General features: G+C 53.3%; 1 protein-coding gene across 3 annotated transcripts; it reads right to left on the bottom strand.

The window, feature by feature from the left end:
- Nucleotides 1-838: 838 nt before the first annotated feature.
- Nucleotides 839-5,893, bottom strand: HMGB3 (high mobility group box 3). 3 transcript variants are annotated; one of them, XM_012658359.1, is made up of 5 exons: nucleotides 5,798-5,893; nucleotides 3,463-3,617; nucleotides 3,021-3,160; nucleotides 2,350-2,524; nucleotides 839-1,844 (listed from the first exon to the last, which is right to left on the bottom strand). In XM_012658359.1, exons 2-5 carry the CDS (start codon nucleotides 3,610-3,612, stop codon nucleotides 1,704-1,706), a joined length of 606 nt encoding a protein of 201 aa, XP_012513813.1. In that variant the 5' UTR covers nucleotides 3,613-3,617; nucleotides 5,798-5,893; the 3' UTR covers nucleotides 839-1,703. The 3 variants fall into 3 exon arrangements, with proteins under 3 accessions (XP_012513813.1, XP_012513814.1, XP_012513812.1); XM_012658360.1 differs by lacking the exon at nucleotides 5,798-5,893 and adding an exon at nucleotides 5,605-5,783; XM_012658358.1 differs by lacking the exon at nucleotides 5,798-5,893 and adding an exon at nucleotides 4,580-4,623.
- Between the last annotated feature and the right edge of the window lie 6,249 nt (nucleotides 5,894-12,142).

The raw sequence follows: 12,142 nt of genomic DNA, 5'->3' as shown, positions 1-12,142 counted from the left end.
CCACTGTGGCCATCTCCCCTCACCCCAACCTGGACAAAATGTTACAGCATCCACTAATGTAACCACTGAAACACAAACTAAGTTTCTTCCAGTTTAATAGCATTGACAACAATCTACATTTTCAATGAACTCAGCAAGTAGGCCATCCTACTTTCCATGATACATTTAGTGCTTAGAAATGCTTGATCCCATCAGCCTGCCCTATAGCTCAGGTAACCCACAATAGAGCCTACAGTCTCCCTTGGGGTGCTTGGTGTTTTGAAGGAGTAAAGTAGAACTAGTTTTTGTCCCTTACCCCTTCATCTCACCCCACCCCACCTCCCCTAATTGGGGTCCAGGAGACAGAAGCAGCAGCTCATGCCCTCCTCGAAGGTTGCACACAGCAAATAAGGTTCTGCTATACATGCCGGTGGGCAGGGGGGCACCAAAGAGGAAAAATAAGGCCTGGATTTTTAATGTGCCACACACTCTGAAAGATGTTTTTGCTGTTTAGCAATGCATTTGGCCCCACTAAATGGGGAGTGGAGGTGGGAGGAAAAAAAACAAACCTAGACAGTCAGCCTCTATCTTAACCACCCACCTTCCGGTACCTCTGAAAGCTGCTGAACCTTGCTTTTGTCCCTGTCTTCATTCATTTTAATGCCACTCAGACACAAAATCACGCAGTAACTTCAAGTAGCCCTCTCCATCTCAGCCCTAAGTAAGCTGGACACATTGACTAAAAGAAAAGTTAACCGCATTTATAGGGAGGCTAGTCTCCAAACACAATGGAGTGGGAGTTATTTCACTTCTAAGACTGCTGTGAGTCAGAAATTTACACTGTTATAATAGAGAACAGTTTTAAAAATGTAATACTGTTTATTTAACTTCAAAAACATTTCAGCATTCTAAATACAAAAAATAACAGAACGTTGCAAATGTGTTTTAAGTACAGAAGGTTCTTGAACTTTCATTGATGTAGTGGCTCTTCTGCTTTGCTGACAATGAAGAGTTCTACAGTTTGCTTTAAAACAAACAGTTTAAAAACTACCGTACTTAAAAAAAAAAAAAGAATCCAAACACTTCTCATGCCAGCTGACCCCCCTTTGTCCACAGCTAAGAACGGCAGCAGAATGCTATGTCACTATATACAAAAACAAGACAACCTGAAGCTAAACGGATGCCCGCTGCAGTGTCAACAGGTCCAGCTCACAGTGCGCGCCCTGAGCTAAGGCCCCTCCAAAGGGCATCTTTCCCCACAGCCTCAATGCCAAGCAAGAAGCAGAAAGAGTTGGTCTCGGTTGTTTTGTTCTTTTTACAAACTATAGATATGTACAGTTGATAACTCAGGATTGCTAGCCAATAACCATATAGTTAACACCACCTTACAAATTAAAAAAAAAAAATGCCAGAAACATCTTTAAATGCCTTGTCACACCAACAGCAAAGTGCACAGAGTGAGGAGAACACGAGAGTGCCTTTTCATTTTAAAAATGTTTGGAAATATGTACAACTTTGATACAGTTTCAGGGTGCTCCAGACACCCATGGCCACTCATGTAAACCACTGACGATTTCTAGAGCACTTTGAGACTACAATATGATCATGATCAAATTTTGTAATTAAACCTAATGAGGGCAATAGACATTTCTCAAATAAGAGATGTGTCAGTTACGGCGCTCCCCTACTCTAAGGTATTCACAAGGAGACAGATAAACAGTTTTTTATTCATCCTCCTCCTCCTCCTCCTCCTCCTCCTCTTCTTCCTCTTCTTCTTCATCTTCCTCTTCCACCTTTTTCCGGGCAACTTTAGCGGGACCCTTTGCGCCATCAAACTTTCCTTTAGACTTATAGTCAGCAACATCCTGGAGGGAACAGGGACACATTCCAAATGAGTAGACAAGCTCCTCTGCAGCTGTTTCAGCAAAAGGTAGAAAGAAACATGCAGTCCTTGCCTCAGATAAGAAAGCAGGAATTGAAAATGATAAGAGAGGGCTGCTGCTGTATGTATTTGAAGTATTTTTTTCCATATAGAAATTTAGTTCTTGGCCATTCAAATTTAAAAGTTAATGGGTGTTTAAGTGTCCTTTAAGTCATATTAATAGCACTATAAAATCCAGTTATCTATCTAGTTGAAACCTGCCTGAAGTTGTCCCCAAGACAAACGCAAGTCGGAAGTGTGAGCACCAGGCACAAGTGGCTGATCTTGCAGAGAGATGGGCCTTGCCTGTGCTACGCTTATGCTAAGTACTCAGCCCAGCAGAGCAGCTATACACCCCACAACCCACTGATACCAGGGCCACTGACTGTTCATCAGTGCAGGCTACCGGACTGGCCCACGACTGAGCTGGCACACTCCGGCGACCTTACCTTCTCATACTTCTCCTTCAGCTTTGCAGCCTTAGTGATATAAGGCTGCTTTTCACTGTCACTTAAGTTATTCCACATCTCACCCAGCTTTTTTGCCACATCTCCGATAGAGATGCCAGGGTTTGTAGATTTGATCTTGGGGCGGAATTCTGAACAGAATAGGAAGAATCCAGACCTCGGGGGAGAGAATTACATAAATTAGTTAAGAAACGACAAAAACACAAGTTAAAGTTGAAATCCCACACGCCTGGTCCACATACTTCCTACCACTATGACTTCTCCCTAAAGTGAAGAGATGTATGATACCATATACAATGCTACAAAGTTGTGGATTCTAGAATGTTTAAGATACCTCTGAAATATATGGTGCTTTCTCAGCCTTTCAGTTACTGGGAAAGGTGTTAAAGAACATACCTGAGGACCCTGACACCCAGAAATAGGGTGCCTCCTTCTCAGTGGAAGAGGCCATCAGGCAACCACCGTGCACATGCACATAGCCCGCAAGTACCTCAGTCTTAAGTACGGACAATGTCGGCACTGCATCATAAAGCTCGAAGTACAGAATGTTTTGCAGAGGTATCGCAACATCTTTTAGGTAAAAGATGTTTAAAAAAATATTTCAAGCAGAAGAAAAGCTCTTAACTGTTATCTTGAATCCTACAGTCACTTACGGTGGCCTTTTGGGGGCATTAGGGTCCTTCTTCTTCTTTCCTCCCTTAGCTGGTCCATAATCCTTCATTTCCCGATCATAGCGGACTTTATCCGCCTTTGCCATTTCATCAAATTTAGACTTCTCTTTCCCAGACATCGTCTGCAAAGAACAGGACTTGTTAAATTCCTCAATGCAGTGAGCACATACCTGTTCAGTTGTCCTGTAATTAAAGTGGCAGCTGCTAGAACCACTTGTAAAAGGGGATGAAGGCCTTAAACCCTTGTAGAGCCTTAAAAAAAACAAAAGGCAATAAAATTCTAAAGGCATAAAATTCTAAAGGCAAGCAAGATGAGTCTAAGGTAAGAGAATGAAAGGAGCCATCTGGAGGGACTTCGAAGGTAAGTTATCCTGAAGTGTCAAGTCCAACTTAGACTAGTTTGAAGGATACAAAAGGAAAATACCTTCCACCTCTCAGAGCACTTCTTGGAAAATTCTGCAAAATTGACAGGGACCTCTGGGTTTTTCTTCTTATGTTCTTCTCTGCACGTCTGCACAAAGAAGGCATAAGCAGACATCTTGCCCTTTGGTTTCTTGGGGTCACCTTTAGCCATCTTGACTGTGATGGATGGAAGGAAGAGAGACAAAAGTACAATGAGGAAAAACAGCAAAGAATTGAAGAAACTACAAGATACACCAAAGGCATAGTAAAATTAAAATTAAGCTTGCTGTTAGGAAGCCCCCTCCCCTCAATGCCTGACACCATTGGCAGAAGGCAGAGTTGGAATGAAATCAGCTTCACTGTCGCTTGTCATTTAACTTTTGACCAGCATGAAGCGCGCTGGTTTGCAAGTTACTTCTCAAGAGCGATCAAGTTCTCCAAATGGAGCCGACCCAACTGGGGTGTGCTCAGCGCTACACCACAGAACTACTACATTTTGGAAACTATAACCAAAGTGGGAAGGGTATGGGGAGGACGTGTACGTGTATGTGTGTCGGGGGGGTATTAGAAGACTGAAATCAGTAACTTAAGGCTAACTGGTCACCTGTTTAACCCGTATGTAAAAAAAAAAAAAATACCGACACCACTGCTAAACACAAAATCAAAGCAGAACTGTAAATAGGGAACATCTGAAATGCCAGTATTGTTGACGCATTTTGGCTTATAAAAACGGCTCTTTTATAACAAGGGTGATCTGGAAATTGAGCTGTTACCCCTTGTACTATTCGTCACTATGTAAAGGGGGAGGGGATATCAAAGGGCTAGTCCAGCTCATCTTTAACGCAGAATGCAGGTCCAGCCAGGAATACTTTCTCCAAAGTTTCCAAATAAAAATGCAGCTGTGGCGTGTCATCGTCCCTGTCCCACCCCCCCAGCTTCCCGCCATCTTTTCCTTTTCCCACACCCAAGGTCATCATGTAAAACTAAAGCGCTCCCCTTGGCAGCGACTGCCCGCGGGGCTGCATTAGGGCCCAGCAGCGGCGGCCCGGGTGGGGCGGGACCCGGCGCGGGGGAGCCCGGCCGGCAGTGGGCAGCCCGACTCGCCCTGGTGCCGGGTCACCCGGACACCCGTAATTCACCTTCCATTTTGTCAAAAGCCTCCTGATGAAAGAAAGTGCCCCTGAAATCCGCTGCTGTCACCCCCGGGGAGCGCGCGGGGCCGGGGGCGGCGGCGGCGGCGGCGGCGCGCGGGGGGTGTGCGGCCGGGCCAGCGGCAGCCGCAGCAGTGGTGGTAGCGCCCGCCGCGCCTCCGAGCCCCGCTCGCTAAAATGGCTGATCCGCGCGCGGCCGGCGCAGGCGGCGACGACAACGGCGGCGGCGGCGAACAAAGCGGCCCGGGCCCTGCCACCTCCGTCCGCCAACCCCCACCCCGCCCCGCCCCGCCCGGGCCGCCCGGGGGCGCCGGGGCCGCGGGCCGGACCTCCCCGCCCCCCGGCGCGGGGCGCACTCCTCGGGATAACAAAGGCGCCAGTGCAGCCATGACGCTTGGCCGCTCCAGGGCCCGCGGCGGCGCCCCCGGCCCTCCTCGCCACCCGCCCCGGGCCGCGGGCGCCGGGGCCGAGGCCGGAGCCCGCCTGGTGCCCCCGCCGCCCGCTCCGCCTGCCTCTCCTCCCCTTGCTGTAGCCCAGCACAGTGCCAGCCATGTTAGCGGCGGCGGCGCCCAGCCGGCGGGAGGCAAGCGGGGGGCCGCCGGCCCGCGCCCCCCGGGCCGCCGGGCGCTCCGCGACGGCCATGTTAATGCGGAGCCAGCGGCGCAGCCCGCGGGCCCGCGGGCCCGCGCGGCGCCCGGCCCAGGCCGGGAGCGAAGTTTGCTGGCGCTGCAGTCCCCGGCGGGCACCGGCCGTCCGCCCCCCGCGGAGTCAGTCCCGGGCCGGGGAGCACCCGGCCCCCTTCCCGCTGCCGCCGCCCAGCGCCGGGACGCGCGTCGCCCAAGCCCGCAGCCACAGCCGCCGGAGCCCGCAGCCACAGCCGCAGGAACATCTGGCCCCGGGGCCCTTGGCTTCTCGGCCGCTGTCCCTGGAGGCCCCCGCCGGGCGGGAACTGCGTAGGGAGCCGACCCCCGAAAGAGAGAGCGCGGGGGAAAGCAGTGGAAAAGTTGAAACACCTGAATTGCTTCCTCCTTCCCGGCCACCTAGCAAGAGGGAAGGCGAAGGGGTGGGAAGGGCGCGGGGAGGAGAGGCAGGGGCAAGCGGCGGTGGGGCGCGCTCGCGGCAGCGCGGGCCGGAAAGTTGTGCGGGCGCTGCTGCTGCGGCGGCGGCGGCGGCGGCGGCGGCGGGCGCGGGCGGTGCGAAACGTACCTGTATTGTTCGCTAGTCTGGGCAGCGCAGGGCACGACGCGCGGCTCAGCGCTCCCCAGCCTCGCGCTAGCTGCCTCCACGAGAGCCGCCTGATTGGCCAGCGGGCTCTGCCGTTTAAAACAGCCTCCTCGCCCGGCCATTGGCTGCGGGCCTCATGCATATTAAGCAGGCCCGGACGCCCATTGGGCGCGGCCTCTGGGATCATTCATTCAAACAGAACAACCCGCCGGCGCAGGCTGCGGAGGCAAAACAGAGGAATAATAATATTATTCTTGCTTGCCCAGCACCCCCCGCCACCTCCTCCTCGCACCAAGCTGGGATCTCGAAGGACTTTGGAGAAGCGGCCCGCGATTCCCGGAGGCCTTGGCCTCTGGCGTGGGAAGGCGAGGTCGAGCAGGGTTGCCCTCTGCTCCCGCTGCACCGCGGCCTGGGCGCCCCCGGCTCTGGCCCCTGGCCCCTGGCCCCTGGCCCCCAGTCAGCTCCTCTGCCCGGGAAAACTCCCCGGGCCGACCAGCGAGGGCCAGTGGTCCTCCACCTCTATCCAGTTTCAGCCGCGGCAGGGGCCCGGCTGCAGCTCGCTCCTCGATGCCCGGCGGAGCGCAGCTCCTTCCTCGCCGAAACCTCGGGATTTCGGCCCTCGGATCCCACTGCCTACCCAAAAGGGGCCTGACTCCGCTCCTATGGATCGTGCGAGCTCCTAGGCTCTTAACACTAATTGCCAGAAAGTCCTTATTTGCGCCTACAATTGCGCAAACGGCGGGCTAGGCGGGCTAGAAGAGGAAAACGCGAAACTTGGCAAGAGCGGAGAAATTGTATTAATACTTTTGGGGGCAGAGAATAACACTTTTATTCTAATCTTCTTGACTGCCTTGGTTCAGGCCCGCATTCCCTCTGCTCTCCTGACACACCCCCTGGCGAATAATAAAAGTGCTTGGAATGGAGGAATGAATGAATGAGATTTGAGTTGGTCTCGACTTTGCAACTGGCTCGTAGTCTGGCCTTGAGCAAGTAACTTCCTTTGGGGGGGATTCTGGCGGTAGTTTTCAAAGTGTGGGGAGAGCAGTGTCACCTCTCTAAGGGATGTTCAGAAATTCACGGGGACTTTGCTCAGATGACTGTCAGGTGTTGCTGGAATTTAATAGGGAGAAGGGATGGCCAGGGATGCTAAATGTCCTACTTGCATTGGACAGTCGCACACAAGGAAGAAATGTCCCACTCCAAATACTGGTATCAGACCTGTTTGAAAAATATCTGAGAACCCTTGCCTCTTTGAGGTACCACTAGCTTCCTGGAAAGAATGGAAGAGTGAGAAAAAGGAGGATAGTAAACTTTTAAGGGCTGAAATTTGGAGAAAATAATGCAAAGGAAAAGATGTCATGAGTTTGTGAGTTTGTTTGTTTGTTTGTTTCTTTAGAAGGTTCCCTTTCTAAAGCACTTTGAAAGAGGTCAAGAGAGTCAGCTATTTGATTGCTATATTCAGAAATGAGATCCACCAGAAAATGAGTTTTCCAAATGTTGTTTCCAGAAACTGTGGCTGAGTTTGAGGTGTGCTTGAGATCTGGCCTCACACATCACCTGCCTCTCCGCCCCTATTCTGCTCTTGCCAACTTCTCTGAGCCTCCTGGCCAAGCCTGAGCCTCTCTAACTGGAACTGCTTAGGTTTCCATCATTAGGGATCCAATCCAGATCAAAAGCAAAGATAGTGCTGCTTTTGACAAGAGCCAGCAGATATCAAGTCACTATCCCAGGTCCCCATCTACAGACCCTCAGGAGTTCAGAGATTTTAAGGCCACCTTATCCAACCCTCTGCCCTGTTAGAAGCAGCTGTGTGGCTGCCTACCTTCTGCTTGCATAGCTCTATTCACAGGGAGCTTACCACCTTCCTTATTGGCTGTCTCTTCCATTGCTAGCCATCTCTGAGCCTTGGGGTCACCATCCTTCACACAGTCCAATCCCTCACCTTTCAGAGAGTTCATGGCAGGCTAGACCTCTTCTCCAGGAAGACAGCACCAGCCCCTTCTACAACCAGGTTTCCATGGCCTGACCTTCCCAGGCCTCCCTTCTCCCTAGTCTTTACCCAGCTCATAGAGCAGCAGGGTTTCCACATGTGATCTGACCAGTACCTCCCCTCTGCCAGAGTACCTTCGCTTCTCAAGGTTGTCAGGCTTTTCTAGGCCAGAGATTCAAACTGGGGTCTCAGGATGGGTAGGGCCTCCCTCTGGTTCAGCCCTGCCTGGCAAATGGCCACACCGGGAAGTTGCACTTAGCAGCTGAGAGACAAGATGGAGGAACCAGAGTAGTCAGCTTCACAGCCCACCAGGCACTATTTGGCAGGCCGCTGGGTGGATGGCAAGGGTCACATTTACAAGCCCACACCTACTCACAAGCAGCACATGTATATACACTCGCATGTGGGCACACCCAGAGCATTCCCAGAGGCGGCAGCTTAAAGGCCAAACCAGAAAAGTGAGAGCATCTCTAAGCCAGAAAAGACCTTACCTTACAGCAAGTGGTGCCCAGAAATCACCCTCAACACCCTGCCTTCCCCACCCCGCTGCCACAGCCCTGCCCAGGGTGTCCTGTTTCTGTGCACATACTGCGAATGATGAAAGGTTTGCTCCTACTCTGCACAGGAAGTATTTCCATCTCTGCTCACAAGAAAGCTACTCCTTCCGTGGAGCTAAAGCACCTGGCCTAAAGGTGAACCTGCGGTCGCCGTCACAACCTGGCAGAACTTGACTGTGACATCACTCACAGTGTTGGAAATCTGAAGATGGTCACCATGGTTCCCTGCTCCTGCCCCCCACAAACACACACCACTCCAAGTTTCCATATCTTCTTTAGACGCAACCCCCCCTCCCTGATTCCTCCACCTCTTCCCCATGAGACTCTGCTTAGAGGCTCCTCACAGCCCAGTTTTCTCCTCAGCACCCTCCCGTGTCTGGCGGCATGCCTGAGCACACGCTGAGGCCTCCTGCTTCAGCAGAAACTCATAATTCCATTCATGTACATGTAGTGTCTGTCTACTGAGTAACAGAAAAGAGATAAGGCGAAGTGAGGGTAAGGCTGCAAGGAGGGGACAAGGTAGTGGCTTTGGGCCATGTCTCTGACTTCCTGGTATGCCCTTTGCCATTTCACCTCAGCTCTCCCAGCCTCAGTGTCTTGTGTCCAAGGTGATTAGACCTGCTTCATCCACCAGGGCCACTGCCAGTCTGGGTGGTGAGGGAGGCCATGAGTGAAGGTGGTCTGCTTAGCACCAATCAAAGGCTACTCAGGGGAGAACCTTAGATCAGTTTGGAAGGTGAATATTGTGACAGAAAGCCAGGGGCACCATGGACTCAGGGACCCCGAGGCAGGGTGCCTCCTCTGTCTGCAGCAAATGGCAGTGCCCGTTACACTCACTTGGGGGTAATTCCAGCTGGAGCACCCAGGCCAGCCGTGCAACTGGTTGAGGGGTGGAGGGCTCCCTGCGCCTCTGCCCTGGCCCACCTTGGAAACAGGCAAAGCCCGTCCACACAGGAGAACCTCAAACTAGAATCCCTTAAGCTGCTCTGCTGCCTAGAGAAGTTAGGAAAATATTGAAAGTAAATAAGAAATAGGACAAAGTGTGGCAAATGCTCTTTAAAGAGATTTTCAGTTCCTGTCAGTTCAAGGCCCCTAAAAGATTAAGAGGAGTCCTCATCATTCAACAAAGATGAAACCCTGGTCCCCTGGCCCACAACCCCACTCCCCTCCCATACCCCCCAAAGTCCTCACTTGGGTACCCAGGCCTTAAAGGCGACTTCCCTAAGGCCTAGCCAGGCCAGCCTCCTTTCAAGAATCAGTGGAAGTGTAGCCAGAGTTTATATGGGGAGCAGGGGTGGGACCAGGCTGTGGAATCATTTAAAATATATTAGGGCAGCAGTCCTCAACCTTTTTTTTTTATTTCAGCATATTATGGGGGTACAAATGTTTAAGTTATGTATAATTGCCCTTGACCCCCCCATCAGAGCTTCAAGTGTGTCCATCTCCCAGACAGTGCACATCGCACTCATTATGTATGTATATACCCATCCCCTCCTCCCCCCTCCCATCTGCCCGACACCCAAGAAATGTTATTCCTCTGTGTGCACTTAGATGTTGATCAGTGAAACCAACTTGATGGTGAGTACATGTGGTGCTTGTTTTTCCATTCTTGGGATACTTCACTTAGTAGAATGCGTTCCAGCTCTATCCAGGAGTATACAAGAGGTGCTATATCACCATTGTTTCTTATAGCTGAATAGTACTCCATGATCTACATATACCACATTTTATTAATCCACTCATGTATTGATGGGCACTTGGGTTGTTTCCACATCTTTGCAATTGTGAATTGTGCTGCTATAAACATTCGTGTGCAGATGTCAAGAATACCAGCTATCCCCAACCTTTTTAGCACCAGGGATTCGTTTCATGGAAGACAATTTTTTCACAGGGAGGGGGTGGAGCTCAGGCGGCTTTGTAAGCTATGGGGAGTGGCTGTAAAGCTGTAAATACAGAGGAAGCTTCCCTGCTTGTCCGCCACTCACCTCCTGCTGTGCTGCCTGACAATTTTTCCAGGATTGGGGGGATGGGGTAGGGGTGAGGGGGGGACGGAGCTCAGGGGGTGGTGTGCAACCAGGTTCCTAACTGGCCAGACTGGCCAGGGTTGGGGACTGCGGTATTAGGGGAACTCTCTGTGAAGATCCTACAATGAAGCAAGACCTTTCAACATGGGGTATAGGAGCCTTTGTAAATTCAGATCTTCACAGGCGAGAGTCAGTGACTGGTGACTGGGCCTTCCCAGGGCCCTCGCCCCACCTTGCTCACCCTGCCTTCGCTGCCCTGAACTACTTCACCGCCTAGGGCCTTCCGACTCTCCCCTCCCCTCTTGCTCTGGGTGGGAATTGCATTCATGGGAGGGAAATGTTTTCCGAGGTGCTTAGGGTCTCCAACGCTGTTGCAACAGACTTCCAGAGCTGCACAGCTAGGAAGCCTCTTTGCGGCCCTCTAGCCCAGCCCCCTAGTGGCACAGAGGGCCCGGCGGCCGGAGATCTGCCCAAGTCCCCGCATGCGTCAGTGGCTGAGCCAGGGCGGGAACCTTGGTCTCTTGACCTTTAGTGCCACACTCGTCCTGTCCTTAATAGCTCAGCTCCACCGCGGGTGCAAAGGCTCTTGGTGAGCCGGCGGGAGCAGCCAGCGCCCTCGCGAGGCGCTCCGGGTTCCAAGCGGCAGTGCAAGAGAGGTCCGCGGGGAACCTGGCGGCTGGAACCGGCCTGTGCCGCCTCTCCCGCCCACATGGCTGTCAGTTCAGGCCGCGGGGATCTCCTGGGACGCGGCGGCCTAGAGCCCCCAACAGTGCCTCTGGCCCCAGGGCCACCAAGCGGCGCGGGCGTGTGCATTTCACCCGACGGACTGCGGCCAAGGTCTCTGCGTCGGCGCCGCTCCCGCCCTCCGCCACGTCGCGAGGCGGCAGGGGTGGCGGGCAGGGGCCCCTGGGGCAGCTCCTCCTCGCTGCACTGTCCTGCTTCAGGGGTGGGCCAAGCGGCCTCCGAGAGCCCGCGGGAGAAGGGAGCGGGGAGCCAGGGCTGTTTAGCACGATACAGGCGCCTTTGGCAGCACCAGCGCCACAGCAGCCCTGCTTGCGCTGCTCCTTTGATAGTGACTGAAAGGCGGGAAGTGGGTCAGCGACCAAAGGATTCCTACATTTTACTATCCACGCCAGAACCTGTAGGAATACAGTCCTAATCTCCAAAAGCCGAGCGAGAGCAAGGATGTGCCAGGCCGGCCAGGGCCTGTGGGAAAGACGGAGATGAAACTGAAGGGGAGGCTCCGGGTCTCCCTGCCTGGGAGTGCGGGGGAGAGGCTGAGGGGTGGGGACACTCCAGTGGGATGGCGCCTCATCACCCAACAGCCCTGCCCTGTCAGGCCCTGAAGTCTTGGCCATGTGCTGGGTTACCCGGTCTAGACAGTCTCACCGCCCATCTCCATCTCATCCAGAACCGGCACACAGGCAGCAGGTTGCAGTCATCTCCCCCCCCCCCCCGGGGGGGGGGGGCCCCCCCCCCCCCCCCGAGTTTCTGACTGGCTGGTGACAGCAGCCCTTCAGTGCCTGCCCAGTGTAACGCAAAGGCCTCCTGCTGACTCACCTAGCAGCTAATGGACCAGCTTCCTCCTCCTGGGGAAGAGGTATGTGCCCTGCCGTTTCTCCTCACCTGAACCAAAGGGATTCCTGCGGTGGGGAGCCCGGACCTGAAGTCCGACACTCTCTAAATGGGATTGGTGTGGCCACTGTAAAATGCTCTTCACTCCCTTTTCCAGGGCCTGTTTCTCATCATTAAAAGG

Source organism: Propithecus coquereli, unplaced genomic scaffold (assembly GCF_000956105.1).
Source record: "Propithecus coquereli isolate 6110/MARCELLA unplaced genomic scaffold, Pcoq_1.0 Scaffold583, whole genome shotgun sequence".
In the NCBI taxonomy this organism is placed as follows: Eukaryota; Metazoa; Chordata; class Mammalia; order Primates; family Indriidae; genus Propithecus; species Propithecus coquereli.
Note: the sequence above shows the minus strand (reverse complement) of the source record. Positions and strands in the feature narration are given on the sequence as shown.

Excerpts from the sequence above, each read along its gene's own strand:
- HMGB3 (XM_012658358.1), bottom strand. Across the intron at positions 2,525-3,020 it reads AATGCCCCCAAAAGGCCACC|GTCTGGATTCTTCCTATTCT; the intron begins GTAAGTGACTGT and ends CTCTCCCCCGAG. Across the intron at positions 1,845-2,349 it reads TGAAGGAGAAGTATGAGAAG|GATGTTGCTGACTATAAGTC; the intron begins GTAAGGTCGCCG and ends TGTTCCCTCCAG.